Source organism: Uloborus diversus, chromosome 5 (genome assembly GCF_026930045.1).
Source record: "Uloborus diversus isolate 005 chromosome 5, Udiv.v.3.1, whole genome shotgun sequence".
Lineage (NCBI taxonomy): Eukaryota > Metazoa > Arthropoda > Arachnida > Araneae > Uloboridae > Uloborus > Uloborus diversus.
The window spans coordinates 22,556,490-22,572,956 of NC_072735.1; the positions used below are offsets into that span (position 1 = coordinate 22,556,490).

Consider the following 16,467-nt stretch of genomic DNA (forward strand, 5'->3'; position numbering starts at 1 on the left):
AATATTCATTCGGAAATTGTTCTCGAAATTGAGAGTGAGGGGGAAGCACCTGACATCAAATGCCTGCATATATCTCTTTCTCCCCCCCCCCCCCCTCCCTTTGATCAGACGCACTAAGTAAAATAACTTACAGTAGATACGCCGCATCGGTATAATTGCCGCACCCCGAAAAAAGTAAGAGTCTGCCAAAAAAATTTCAAATGCTCAGAAATGTCGCATTGCCATAAACACAGCACATAAAAATGATGTGCAACTCCTCGATATTGATGATACATCAGAGTAGAAAATACCCATTAAAAAGAAAAAAAAATACATATTAGTTAGTAGCTCTATCCCCAAGCTTTTAAAAATATGAAGAAATAAAAACAAAATATTGCATTTAAATTGATTTCCGATTTTTCTCCAAAAATCAGGGACGTTTTGCCCACCCAGGTTTTGCTACGTTTTTTTTTTTTTTTGCAAATACACTCTTTGCAAGGAAAGAAAATGAAATTTTATAATCATGTTTATGATTTAGAATGAACAATAATCATACTTATGTACGAAAAAAGTTTCCGCGATTATTTTTGAAGTAGTCAGTTTTTGCGAATTTCTGTTATCTGTCGCTTTTATGTTGTATAAAATATGTATAGCGAACAAGTTTTTCATTTTTTGCTTCCTTATGTTCCTTTTAAGGTTTTACATTGCCTTTTTGCTTTAATTGAGATCCATTTCACTTGTAATCAAACAAAAAATTGGCGAATAGGAAATTCGGTTTTTCCCGCATTTTTTGAACAGTCGGCAGTTTACTTTACTTAAAGCTTCTAATTGATGGGTGAATAATATATGATTGCATCAGAATGGGCCTGTATCTATTTTTTTTAGTTTCGTTAATACAGTAGGACTGAAGTCAGGGCAATAAAAAGAAAAACGCCGCAATGGCAAAAAAAAAAAAAGTCACTTACGAAAATTTAACTTTTAAACACACAAACGCCGCGGCGTTCCTTCCAGAAATTACTGTAGTCATTCAATGAAAAGCTAAGGATCCGTTTGTTCCTTTTACTTTTCAAAATCAAAACACGCAGAAAATTATCGGTGCGGCATTGTAAAAATAAGAATCAATGCACAATTAGAAGTGCTATACTAAAGAAAGAAAAAGTAGGGAAAAAAAGGAAAAAGTAGGAAAATAAGGAGAGAGCTCTAAAAAGTAGGAAAAACTAGGAAAAATAGGAACTCTTAAACATAACAACAAACACAGTGAATTAAAATGCAATTTTTATACATGTGTATTAAATAGTTTTCTTTTTACAGCACAATTTTTAAAGTGACCAATTTTTTCAATTGCAAATTTTATCAATTGCTTCTTAAATTCTGAATTCATACTAAGGAATATTAGCTTAATATTTTAAAGCTTCATTACATATGTTTTTAAAAGTAAGTTTTAATTTTCAAGCAAACAGAAGATTAGAAAACCTAGCATCCATTGTTTTCAGCTCTTCTCATATAGTCAAGCTTATACTACAATTAATGTAGTTAATTAAATGCAAACAAATTTTACTCGTGAACATTGCTAGATTTGATTTTTTGACTTTAGAATTTGTGAAGGCTACATTTTTAGAGCTCATAACTTTTAAAAAAGTCCATTACCCATGATTGCAAAAAAAACGATAACTTGTTTCTCCCAATAACTTTAGCAAAATAAAAATAGTAAGACTGCTTTGGTTGTTTATTTTAAGTTAAACTTGAAATATGTACCAACTGAACTTCTTTACAGCAAAATTTAGCCAAAATATCCAGATTTTTAAAACATCCTTGCAAATAAATTAAAAAAGTTAGCCCCCCTCCCCCTCCAGTGATATACGTAAATGCCAAAACATAGAACACAGTATTCATGTCCATCATTAAGGCACGTCAGGGATGCAGGGGTCAATTGCCCCCAACTTTGGAAAAATAATGGTCTTACATATAAGTAGGTGAACTTTTCGCTTTTCGGATAAAATCTGCATTAAATAATCAAATATAGCTTTTTGCCACCATCCTCCCACCCCGCGGGGAAAACTCGAAATAACACCCCAGTTAGAACTATTGCTGATATCTAAAATTGACACCCAATTCTCATTAGAAGAAACAGGAAAAACAGTTCATAGAAGTGTACCTTAATAATTTCTGCTGTTGCTGGGTCAATGGAGGTGTTTGGTGGTGCACTTCGTGACATTAAAATAAGCATCTATAAAAGAAAATCACAATAGAAATTATTAACACACTGCACATTAATCTTTTAACATATACAGTTGGATCCCGACTTAAGCGAGGGATGCGTTCCAAGACTCTCACGTAAGTCAACATTTCATTGTAGGAAAAAAAATTTTTATATGCTTTTTTTTAATTAACATATCCAATCATTTTTGACATTTTAAAACACCTTTTAAACTGTTTTAGACCATTTGTACATTACCGTTCTTACATAAAGAGCTGAATTTTTACTGTATTTTTAAAAAAGCTGCATTATTTAACATAAAATACTGTTAAGATGCACAAAATCAATGATCAATGGGAGAGAAAGATAAAAATAAAACAGTACCGTACATACAGTATGTAGAAAAAATAAAACACTGCATGGTAACAGCACTATACAGTAGATACATTTATAGCTTAAAAATTGAAGATGATGATTTATGCTGCACAATCTGATCGTCCATATTTTAAAATACAATAGCATCAGATTTACTTTTAAAACATTTACATCTATGGTAACACCCCTCTTTTAAGGTTTCTATAATCTAGAATGCAAGAGCAGATTCCAATTTCATATTGTTTGCATTTTGCTGAAACACTACTCTGCGAGCTTCATATTAAAACTAAGGTCTGGACTTTTACGGATTGCCTTCTCTTGACTTTTAATCAATTGTTTCAAAAATTCACCCGTACCTAATTGTTGTGCTACCTTTGACACACTTCCTAGTTGTTCAAGCGTATCAAGAATCTATACCTATTCTTAAATTGTTGCAAACTTCTGCTTTTCGTTTCTATCTCCAAACTTTACATACAAACTAATAAAGCTATATTAGTGCGGTGTGTGGGAACTTGGGCAAGTCGGTGATTCTGAAAGGATGAAGGAACATTCCTGAAGTTAATGTTTAGTAGTCAAAAACAAAGCCGAAACTTAGCATCAGGATTCCTTTACAAATATATTCGTGTTGAGAGTGAGAAATGCATTTTAGCTCTAAAATTCGTTGTTCCTGAAAAACTAGCGTTATAGCCATTTTGCGTTAGTCTGACAGCGTTGTAGCGGGAGTCGACTGCATACTTGTCCATATACTCCTTTAAATTTTGTAAAAAAATCCCCCTAAAATAAAGATTAACATTTTTTAAAACTTAAATGCATTTCATTCATTCATTCATTCAAAAAAAAAAAAGCTTCATACCAGCCACTATTGCAAAGTAAAAAATAAGTTCAAACCTCAAGAGGAAGGGAGGGAAAAAAATCTTTACTATTATGTTACTGCATGAAAAGTATATTTTTCAGCAGAAATAAAGTAGTATTTTATACAATTCAAATATATAAAAAATATTTTAATCACTAATATGTGACTTTGAAAAAAAAATTACAAACATTTTAAGAGCACTTAACCTATATAATGTCAAAAAATGATTGAGTTCCTCATCTTTTAGTTAAGAAGTATTTTGAAGTAAAACACTTTACCTCAACACATTACAAGACAGTTTTAAAGATTTATTAATACATCTGTTTTTTTTTTTTTTCTGATTGGTATGTGTTGATTATTTACATATTTTACCTTATACAGGGTGTCCTCAAATGCCACTTACAAAGTTGGAGAGGAGGTAGAGAACAGTAAGAATTATATTGGAACAAATGGCCTCGAACACAATGCTGATGCTCTAAGTGCACACAAATCTACTGCTTTCGTGCAACTAGAATAATCACAGTTAAGCAGCAAGTTAAGGCCTAGTAGCTCAGCGTAAGTTAGTTCGTTGGTGAAACAAACACTACTACATAAAATCTCCACAACAATCAAGAAATCACAATAAAATGATATGTAAGATCATTGCTAGACCTGAGTAATTAAAAGTTTCGATACAATATAATTTAGTGAATATTTTCAGAAAACATATAGTTGTCAGGTTCAAAAAAAAGCAGCTTTCCTACAGCAAATCAATTCACTTAATTTGCCACTTATTAGAGAGACCAAATTTTTTACACACACACACACACACACACAAAAAAAAAAAAAGATAAGAAAATTAAAAACTTTATTTTAGTAAATCACCTCAGGGCACAAGACAATTGCAAGGACCCATCATTAGCACATCTTTAAATGCTAAAAGACAGAAGTTTTTAACATTTTCCATTTTGAGTAAAGCAAAACATTGGACATTTGAGGCAGTGAGAAGCAAAAGGATATAAGTGGACATTTTCAATTTTAAGTAAAACGCATACAATGATTATGTCCTTGGTAGGCTTTCATTGAGTTTTTCTAAATCATGCTGTTCAGCAGCACCTACCAGGGCTTCTAGTACTATCTCTTGCACTAAGCCAGAGGAGGTGTTACCTACCATTTGTACTGGTTACCTTCAAATTTTTAATTTCGCACTTGAATCCCTTTGCTTCTCACTATCTCATTTATACTTAAAGAACTTTAAAAAATGTAAGTCAAAAAGTAAGAAAACAAAGTAGAAATTGCACGAGCCATGAAATAGTAATTATTTATGTACATAAAATTTTACCTTGAATCCATCTGGATAACTAACTTTTCTGCTAACATCTTTAATGTGAGACGCAGCTGAATATTCATTGACGTAAAATTCTGCAGCATGTCCATTGAATTGAAACTAAAACAAAACATAACTAGTTTCAGAACTATTGGTGAATAAAAAATACATCTGCAAAAATTTAAAGACTAAGAACTTACACTAAAGGGTGAAAAAGGTACTTTACAGTTTGCTGCAATACTTCTCAAAATAAAATCTTTCCCAGATTTCCTCCCATGAGGAACCTATAAAAAAGCATAATGATTATTTTTAACGTAAAAAAAAAGCTAAAACATTCTAAATTCAACCATGAAGTTTGTTAAAACAGGGATAACACAATAACAATGTCTAAAAAAGAAAAAAATATATATATTTAAAGAAATAAAAGGTTTATAAAATACCTGTAGGTCCATGTTTAAAAATATTTTCCTAATGCATCAGAGCCCTGGTTGAACATTTTACTGCGTCTGAAGTTTTTTTTTTTTCATTAGTCCCGAATTTATTCACTGCTGTGCATGTTTTTCAATTTGCCGAATTTTTACGTTTAACACTTTTACTCAATTAATGCAGACGTGATTTTGCTCATTTTTCCCATACAAATTCTACATTTTATTTATTTTGCAACTGGAAACATGATTTAAACAATTTTGCAGAACTTTTTATTTAGCCCACTAAAAAATGCAAAGGAAAAAAAAAAGCCACAGCAGTTCACATCCTCTGCCTGAAAAAATGTTAATACAAACCTGTATTGCTCATTTTTTCATGAAATGTGTCTTACCAGTAACATTGATTGGGAATTCTGAGCATGAGGCTAATACACTGTATGTTGATGATTTTTAAGACATTGATTTCCATTTTGAAGAATAAATTGAACTAGTATTTTCAGAAGAAGGTATTTTTTTAGTAAATGGTGGGATAATTACTAAATTAAAACTGCAATAGCTTTGATACATTGAAAACATAACAGTGCAATGTTTTAGTTGCATGCAAGTGTTTTTACAAGAGGTAAGTCCTTAGAAACAACCCCCAAACAACACTCACCTTAAGATTAGCACAAAATCAAAAGATTTTATTCCTCCTATAAACAAGATTAATTAATTTTTAAAACTACAGTAAACTCCTGATTATCCGCGGGATGGATTATCTGCAAGTCATGTAATAATCAGGAACATGCATTTTTGGAGCAAAAAAGAAACAAAAATGCCTGCTCCCCCCACCTTGGGAAAATTAAATTTAAACTCAATTGTTTTTTGTTTTGTTTACTTATTTATTGCACTTTGTTCGTCATACATACACAAGCTCTTTATTAGTGTTAAGTTCTGTTAAGTAAAAACACTAAGCATTTTTACTGTACTGTATTTATTTTCACTGTTTGTAGAAAGTATTAAGCATCAATACAGCCAAGTTTTAGAGGAACAACTATTTTTCCCTTATTAGTCCCTCATTTTAGCCTTTTTGTGGTTTATCCGCAATTTTTATTACCTACAGCACTTGTGCCACTCAATTCTGCAGAAAATCGGGAGTTTAACTATACATGCAGAAAGTGAAGAAAAAAAGTTTTTCTTTTCACTTTTTGCATGTAGTTTTCTCCAGCTAAAAAACATGCATTCTGGATCATCACAAATAACAAAAAATAAGCACTTTTAAATGTCAACGAACTTAAAAATGATTTTAATCAGAAATTAGTATGTAACTTATTCTCACCGTAATTTTATACCATGCAGAACTGTCTGAATCACGAGACATATTGCCATGATCTGATCGAGATTTTCCTATAAAAATAAGTAAGCATCAGAATCAAGTCATGAAGAGAAAGAGAGAAACTGTAAACATGAACCAAATAACAGCATTTATTTCCTTACTTTTAAGCATTCAATAGCACAATAGAAGTAAGATGTTTGGAGTACAGTGACTTAATTTAAAAATTAATAAATTAATAGTGACTTTAAGTAAAGTGAGTGAATATTAGCAGAAAAAACAAGTACATGAATGGGAATGGTAATTTTTTCTAAGACATTACACTAAAAGAGATGCATGGATGAATCAATTAACAACATCAACCAACTTCCAAACATATCATTCACTTACAATGTTGCACTATATTTTGTGGTATTAGCTATTAAAACCGCCCGATTGAAATTTTTTCAGAAATATTGCACTGATATCTTTAATGACAATAATAATTAAAAAAGTGTGAGAAGTAAAAAAAAAATGTTCAATAATTGCCATTGCATGAAAACTTTCCGGGCAAAGAAGTTGCCATTGCTGCTTTGCTCTGAAAATCACTACTTTTTGACAGAGGCGGTTATCAATTCATACAAAATGTGTGTGTGTGTGTGTTTTTTTTTTTGTTTTTTTTGCTTTTGTCGTTTGTTTATAAATAAACTGATTCTGATCATTATTATTTGATGATAATCTCTGCTAATAGATAGGGCATTGTTTAAACTAACTTCTGTTCCTTGGTTTGACTATATTCATTCTTCAGATAAAAATGTTAGAGTTGAAAAACAGTAAATTTCATGTAAATCAGAATGGCTAATGTTGAAATTTCATTATTAAAAAACTAATTATAAAAATCATAATTTAAAAAATTGCTGTCAGACAACAGTAATATTAATAGTAATTAATATGAGAGTTATGAATAAAGACTTCTTTTGTGATTTTTCCTCCAAAATTTTGTTATTAGTCTCCTGTTACAGCTCTGCTTAAAAACCGATTTTTTTTTTACTTTGAAGTTAGGCAAGCTTCAAAAATTAATAACTAATAAAGAAAAAATAACACATAAAAATAGGAAATGATTTTTTACCCATATGTTTCTTTCCTTTTCTCCTGTTATTTCTTTGAGAGTATGGATTACTAAAAAAATATCAAATTTTAGTAAGTAATTAAACCTTATCAATTATCATTCAAAATTAGCAAAACTTAAAATACATACTATCTACGATCAGGTCCTGGTGCATGAGGTACATTCATGTCAACATCTCCATCAATATCAATCCGAGTTTTACCATAGCCACCTGCATAGTTTAAAATTATAATGAGATTAACAATGACAATGCTAAAATAGCATCCATAAATTTTTTCAATATATATTTTTAATAGAGCTTTTTCAGTGAGTAAGCATTTAAGATTTTAACCAAAGGTGAAACTGACCTAAGACCTAAAAATCTTCACAAGTGCTACATACATGTAAAAACAACAAAGATGATTGTGAGAAGAACTGAGGTTTTTTTTTAACCTTATGTTTTGAATACTTAAACATACATATTTTATATAATTACTTTTAATTAACATAAAAGGCACATTTCTTGCAATCCAATAGTTTTGTTTGACAAAATATTATGTATATGCTAAATTAGAAATGGGAATGGTCAGGAAAAAAAAAATGGAATGGGGATACAAGCTTTTTTCTTTTTAATGATTTTTTTTTCTTGGGGAAAATTTGAAAATGCATATTTTCCAGGTATAGTACAATGTATTCAAAAATTTACTATTTTACATTCCTATGTTTTTTTTATTTAATTTTTAAACTTCCTTATACTCAATATCTAACATGAAAATCCTAAATTTTGCTATGCAAGCTTAAGGTAATTTAATTTCCCTCTACACAAAAGTTATTTGCTGTTTTTCTCACTAAAACTGTTATAGACACAGGACAATATTAATTAGTGAAAAGGTTCTGGTGAAAATTTTAATATAGTTTGCATCTAATGGATGTACACTGTACACACACATAAATTATAAATAAATGCATGTAACTCTAAAACAAAAGAAAAACAACTGTTGGCTTAAAATCTCACAGAAACATTCACAGAAAAAAATTCATTGAACTCTTCAAATATCACATTTCGTTCAAAATTAAAGGTTGAATGATAAGAATAATCTGGATAATCATTGGTCTTTTGAACAAAGAAAGTAACATACTAAATTTTTAAATAGGTTTAAAAATTTTGTGCATATTTCTGTTAAAAAGAAATAATAATAGATTTTATATAATTTCAAATACTTAACATTTTTTTACGTTTTCCAGAAAAAAACAACTATACTCAATTGCAAGCTTACTTGACTATGTAGAAATGAGCTGCGGCCAAGCGAAGGAAATAGTTCCTAGTGCTTTGTCTGATATTCGGGGGAAATTACGCTCTTCGCTTTAGAAATCAGATTAGTTAGTTAAACCCACGCACAAGTAACATTTTTTTTTGTCATAATTTTTGTCAATCATTAAATATTTTCAATTTTACCAGTGAAGCAGCACGGAGTCTTTTCTCCATTTGAATCAAACCCGCCAGCCAATAGCAGTTCACAGACAGGTAGCGACATTCTCTTATTTGCTAGTAAGTGTGACGTTTTATCTGTTAACTCGTTTTTTCGTAAGTACGTCGTGACGTCATAGTCAACTTAAGTTGCAAGCAAGTATAGTAAACAACATTTCAATTTATAAAAAATAAACTTTTCTCCATTTTCTGTAGAAAAAAACTTCCCCCGATGACTTACATTTTCCGAAAATTTTGCGTTTTTATACTGAATTATATTCTGTATCTGTGAGCTTTAATTATCCTGGTTGTCTCCAAACAATGGTTTTTTTCATTGATATCAAAAGGCTCCCATTATCTTTTCAGTTTGTTTCTCAACTATTTTGAGAGCAATACAAATTGCATTTGCAACTGAATACATGGAAAGAAATTTAAACTAGAGGCAATGCATTTAAGACTTTATATCAATTAAGAATTGCTTCAAAGTTTTCACATATTTATGAATGCAAAAGTGAAATATTTACTAGAGATGTTGCATATATGTATTGAAAAATTTTAAATAACTGAAGAAAAACAAAACTAAGGCAATGATAGCATTGAACTTTTTGACTCAAAAAGAGCATGGGATCTCATTTAAAACTGCTGAATTTTAGGATTTTGATTTAAAAAAAAATTCATTTGAAAAAAAAAATCTGTGATCACTATAATAAGAGAACAAAAGTTTGTTTGTAAAATCGTACAAGTAACCCACTCAAAAATGCAAATTTGGAGGACATATTGCCCATTAAAACCAAGTACTGTGGTAACTTAAGCACCTTAGCTGAAATTTACAATAAGATTAAGTTGAACACTGCATGCTTTCTTTCTCTTTGATTGTACATCGTTTATTATTATATGAACAAGAAGGCGAAAATTCTTAGGTTCATTCTGGCATTTGAGATAGTATTTTCGGTACAGATGTGATATACCCCCCCCCCCCCCCCCCCCCATTTGGCGACATCCGATTTTTTGCACAAAATTGAAATATTTTTCTTGCCAATGAGGCGATAAATTTTTAAGCATGGCATCCCTGGTGAAACTAACCTGTGGTTGGCAACGCTAAGGCAAACTTGTTCGAACTTGTTTACTTGCATTCTTTACTTGGTTTTACGCAGGAGAGATACGTGTTGTTTTGTGCAATATACCTTACAGGAATGCTTATTTTGTGTTAGTTTAGATTCAGTAGTTGTGTTTTGAAGTAAAAACATTAGAAAATGCCAGTTTCTTCAAACTTGAAGGTTAATTAAAAGTTAACTCCAAAATGGTGTGTATCTGTAACGCGCCATTGTCAGATGATGTTTTGTTTTGGACTGAGTGTGAGGATTTATACCATAAAAAGGTAAGTTCTTTATTTTAGAATTCACATAAAAATTCTCACTTCAGAAATTCTTTGTTTTTTACAAATCCTTGAGGGGTTCTTGTAGCTTTTAACTTTATTTTTACTGTATGTTAATTAATTTTACAAAAATAGTTCGGTTATTTTGTTCTAAAAGTTAATTCTTATCGATGCCACGAATTATTTAGACATTAACGTGCCTCCTTTAGGTACTGAATTTTATGTTAACAATTGAAAGTTCTTTCGGTTGTACTCTTAAAAATGCTGAATTTTATAAATAAATCTGCACAATAATGGTGCATATTTCACACTTAAAACTGTGTCATTATTGTACACTGAACGGAAGGAGCCACCCTTGGGTGTACATACACATGAATATGCATAATATACATAAATATACATAATTGTGACCATACTCCGACTGTAATGTATATTAACAGTCGGAGGGATAACGGACCGAGCGGAGCGAGGTCCTGGCGAGCCAGAGGTCTCATAGTACTTTCGTAATGAGACCGAGGCAGGGCCGGCGAGCTGAGGTCTCATTACGAAAGTACTATGAGACCGAGGGCTCGTATCCCGGAGAAATGATGAAAAAACAATTAATGCATTAATTTCGACTTGTAATTAATACAATAATTTATTTCATTGTATTTTAATATATTTACAAAAAACCCCGGCCCTGTACATTTTTGAAGCATATATTCGTGATGTTTTTTGTTGTGCTTTTATGTTGTTTTTATATATATTGTGTTCTGAAGTGCTTTGATCATGTTTTTTTATCTGATTTTTTCCTGTTGGCGCTAAAAAAGCATCGCTAAGAACGATGTATGACATATGTCGTCATACATCGTTTTCTTGGCGCCAACAGGAAAAAGTCGCCAAGGGTGGGGTATATCACATCAGTTCCGTATTTTCACATTTCCAAAAATTGCAACCATAGCAGAGACTCAGATAATATGACTTTTAGACATGCGGATTTCAGGAGCACTTATTTCAGAAGCTTTTGGCGGCATCAATTTTGGGATTCAAATCACTGCGATTTCAAGCCCAACATCTTATCCACAAACTATCCACAGCCCAACAATAAACACCCGTAAGATAAATAAATACCTTTGTGCTGAACAGTAAAGTAAGACAAAACAACGTTAGAAGAAGCACAAATTTGTAAATTGAAAAAGGCGTGCCCTGTAACGCCGAAACACGTGTCTGCTGTAATTTACAAATTTGTGCTTCTTCTAACATTGTTTTGTCTTACTTTAATAAACACCCGTGCTCCATACAGGATAATTTAAAATTTCAACAAAAATTTTCTTTCCGATTGCCTGAGAGTGATGGTTTCGATAAATGAAATGTTGAAGAAGCACCATTCAAAACTAAGAGTCAAACTTAAATGCAGAATTCATAACACTTTTCACGGAAAATACTATAACATGGTAATTTAATTGTAAGATTTCTCAATTAAAATATGAAAGGCTATAATAAACATGACACAATGTTTACAAAAATTACCTCGTTGGTCTCTAAACTTTTTTTGACGTCCCATATTATTGAAATATTTTACGTTCTTGCTTGACGATGGACCTCTATTATCATGTTCTAAATTGAGAAAGATACAGATTTAATACACTAAGAAAACATCAAACTGGACATTTTCACCAACACACAATCACACTAAAAGTGCAAAATAGCTACCAAACTTAATACATTACTCGATTGAAGATTAGATTACTGCACAAGAAAAGATTTCAATAATGTATCACATTGTACACGAGTCACATAGATAATAAGTATTTTCTGAGATTAATCAATAAATCTAATACATGTTTTCAAAACTTACCATAAAATCCTTGTCTAGACATTCCCTTCTTTTTTATAAGAAAGAAAAATAAAACATGTGTGCAATCAGCACATTGTTATTTAGTATTTTTCTTTTTTCTTTTTCACTCGATTTCCTCAGTAAAGGCAAAGGCAAAAAAAAGTAAAAATCGTCAATCGCACACAATGATGCCAACAACTTTATACAAATGCAACGAAAAATATTTTTTTTAGCAATAGATTGGACTTTTCTCATGTCCTACAAAATATTGAATTATCATAAAATATTAAGTGCGATTGATGGGTGGAAATTTTCAGAATCTTGCTTGAAATGTTTTACAGAAAATTTTTCAGATAGTTAAATGCGTATCTCGCTCGTAACCGCAAAGCTGTACGGTGTTCGTTTCGTTGATCGTTGAAAAACTTCTGAAAGCTGCAGTTGGATGTGTATCATTGTTTATTTTTTGCATGTATCAAAATGTAAAGCGTAGGAATGTATTTTAATCAGGAGTGAAATGTAAGTAAATCAATTTTTGCTTCATTAATTTTTGTTCCTTATCATTGCAGTATTTTTTATAATTTTAGTCATTTTAATTACTTTTATTTGATCATATTGATAACAGATGAACATATAATTTGCTGCCTTTGAAGCCCTAAATTCAAAATAAGAGACATTTAACCGCTGATTTCATATTTTCTCCTCGCGATCTTCTGCTTAGGTTTTTTTCGTTACATTTTGTATTGCAAAGTAAATGATTTTAAATAACATTGATAGAGTTTTATGATTAATGATATAGTATAAAATAGACTTCCAAAAATCCTGGGTAATTATGGCTCACGCCACCTCAGATTACTGAAAACTCGGATTATCCGGAAAATTCCCCCAGATTTACACTAGTCGGAAGATGTAAAGAGGAGCACCTTCTACTTTCCTGCACAAAGAAGAGAAAATATTATCCTCACGAAAACTTTATCACTCAAATTTCAACACAAATTTCGCTTCTAATTGTTTACCTCTAAAGGTATTTGGAACTTGTTTTTCACGATGTGTGTATATGCGATGTGTTTATGTATGCAAATTTGTAACCAAGCATGTACTTTGACAGTGCCCAAATCGATTTCGGTGACATTTTTAATAACATCTATACCTATATACTTGCTCACCTGTGTATGTACCTCGTATAACACAAAAACGGTTAGTTGTAAAAGGTTTAAATTCTGTATATAAAACTTGTGTGGAGCGAAGTTGTTAACCTACTTTTTGATTGTAATCGGGCATTCTAAAAGGCGTATTTGCACATTCCTAGGGACAAATCAATGTTAATTTTACATGTCAAGTTATTGTCTTTTAAGCATCTCTTATTCAATATTTTGTAGATGTATATTTCGTACCACTTAGAGGGTGTTGTTGACACCATGACACCAACCTCTTAATGCCTTTTTTTATTATTATTTACTCTAAGTAGTTAACTCAGTTTAACAGAAGCGAAAGATTTCTGTATTCAGATTTTAATGAAAATGAAGTTTAGCAACTAAAAAATGTAACTTAAAATATTCAGAAAGCACCTAGAACTAAGCAGAACCTTAAACTTTCGAGACTCAAATTTTCAAGACTCTACGGTACATTTATATAGATAAGTATATGAACAGTAGCGTTCCAAGGGGTTGGTAGGAATGGCTCTCGCCAGAGGGGCGGCATTTGGACTAATTTAAAAAAAAAAGAATTTGTTTTTTTTCCCTTGTTTTTTTTTTTTTTTTAATTGATCATATAAGTAAAAAAATGCTTCTTATAAATAAGTATAAAAAAAATTCGCTAGAAAACAGCTATAGGAGAAAACAAAACAATCCTTATTCCCAAAAAAAAGGGAGAGGAGATTTTACCTGTCTCGTGAAATTCTATTCCGATTGAGTCAGCTAAGGACTTAATACACACAATTTGTATACCAAGGAGCAATGACGTTCTATCTTGTCTTGAAGGGCATTTTTTTGGGGAGGAGACGACATTTTGTCGTGTATAGTTTGAAGGGTATAGTTTTTCATGGGCTAAGCATTTATTGTCATTAATAAGCATAAAAAATCTCATTTGAACAAAATATTTGGAAGTCTTAATTAGCGAATATATAATACTTTTATTTTGCTTGTATGTACATAGGCGTGTTTTTTAGCCAATTTCAGATTAGCGATGCTTTTTCTATTTGCTTTGGTTTCCTCATTATGATAGAATTTTGTAAATGCTATAGTTTTTATCAAAAGAAATTTTTAAGGTTTATTTCTTCCTTTTAGTAAATGTGCATATTACGTTTATTATACATTCTCCTTGCGGTTTGAAACAAATTCTATTAAAAGTTAAAGCTGTTTTGGAAAAAAAAAAAACATTGTTGTAAACGGAACTGAAAAATGTTTATTCTCATTTGGTTCAAGAATGGAAGGAACACTGAGCATCATTGATAACAATTTAAAAAAAAAGAAAATAACATTAAAGTTGAAATATTCTCTCCTATTTTCTCAAATCAACTAGTGAAATGATCCCCCCCTTCCCCCCCAAAAAAATGTGAGGTCACAGTGAACTCCAGTAGCTTCCCATCAGGGCAAACCTGGAGGGGGGGGTGTAATTTCTTCAGTTTGCCAGGGACGCCAGACCCCATAGGCCCATATGTACGCACGCTACTGTATATGAATGATAAAAACATAACTTAACTATATTAATTATATTAAAAGCAATCCTTTATTCTTTGTTAATATTACTTTATTGACTGAAGAAGTAAGTTGCTTCAGTATCAGTGGCCAGGGCTTCATGTTTATCTATAATTTTCAAGAAAATAACTTGGTTTTGTATGTATTTCTCCGAGCATTTAATGTGATGGTTCCATTGAGATTAATTTCTATTATATTAATTTTTAATAATGTAATCATATTCAATAGCTAATTTTTTTGTTTAAATTTTATTACTTTTTAAAATATAATCTGCAACTAGTTGCACAACAGACTGTACAATCATTCTATTTTAATTAAAGATCGCAGGCCAACAAAAAAATTTTTTTTTTTTTTTTTTTTTTTTGTGCCTAGGATTTTATAAATAATTTAAGCTATATTTGGGCCGCTGAATCTAAATATGAAATCAGTTTTACTCTACCAGCTCTAGTTTTTTAGATCGGTGTTTTTTTAATGTGCAGTTCTTCACGAAATGTACAGTTCTAAATGACGTATACAAGAATTGTATATGTGATAGTAACAGATGGCATTGTTTGTCCATTATTTTAAGTGACCTTTGACCCTGCAATACAAGTTGAGGTTAGTTTCAGTTTGTGAGTTCTTGCCGTGACATCTCGACCTCTTGTGATTTTTGTGTTTAGGAAAGAGTTGTTATAAAGTTTCTAAAACGTACTTAGTTGTAGATTGTTGTAATTGGGTTGTTTAAAAGAAATAAAATGAGTTCAAGTAGAAATTGTGTAAATCATTCAGATGTGTTTTACTATATATGCAGGGAATACGTGTTAAAAGAAAACAGACAATCTGTTGGTGACTTTGTAAAGAGAGCTTATTTTGGATAGTACTTTGGTGTTGGTCTTGGTGATCAGGATAAATCCTGGGCACCGCATCAGGTATGTAAAACTTGTACAGAACATTTACGACAGTGGACTACCGGGAAAAGAAAAAGTCTAAAATTCGGCGAACCAATGGTTTGGAGAGAACCCAAAAACCACTTCGATGACTTATTTCTGCCTAGTAAATATTACTAGAATCAATTGAAACAACCGTAGCAAGTGGACTTATCCTGATTTATTCTCTGCAAGACGCCCAGTCCTTCACTCAGAGGAAGTGCCGATCCCAATGTTTCATCAGCTACCAGAGCTCAATGAGGACGAATATTGTGCCTCTGATCACCCTTCTGATACTAATGAAGGTGACAGTGATTATGAGGGCATGTCATCAATTCCTCAACGTTTCAACCAGGATCGGTTAAATGACCTCACCAGAGATCTCAACCTGTCAAAAGAAGCTGCTGAATTACTGGCATCCAGGTTGAACGACAAACATTTGCTGGAACAAGAAACCAAAATCTCCTTTTATCGTACAAGAGAAAAGGGTTTGCTACCCTCCTTCTCTCAAGAAGACAATCTTGTATTTTGTAACGAAATTAAAGGGCTCCTGGAAAAAATGTCTCTTCCTGAATATTTTTCAGATGATTGGCTCAAAGCAAAGTTTAAAATGTATCCTTCTACACAATGGGAACAAAAATGGTTCCATACCAATTGCTCACTCAATGAAAATGAA

General features: G+C 31.5%; 1 protein-coding gene across 1 annotated transcript; it reads right to left on the bottom strand.

Annotated features, from left to right (window-relative positions):
- Positions 1-1,880: 1,880 nt before the first annotated feature.
- On the bottom strand, positions 1,881-12,339 carry LOC129222485 (nuclear RNA export factor 1-like). The gene is made up of 9 exons (XM_054856999.1): positions 12,215-12,339; positions 11,887-11,973; positions 7,685-7,766; positions 7,556-7,605; positions 6,454-6,521; positions 4,911-4,994; positions 4,726-4,830; positions 2,156-2,206; positions 1,881-1,919 (listed from the first exon to the last, which is right to left on the bottom strand). The coding sequence occupies exons 1-9, from the start codon at positions 12,234-12,236 to the stop codon at positions 1,881-1,883; spliced, it is 588 nt and encodes a 195-aa protein (XP_054712974.1). The 5' UTR covers positions 12,237-12,339.
- Between the last annotated feature and the right edge of the window lie 4,128 nt (positions 12,340-16,467).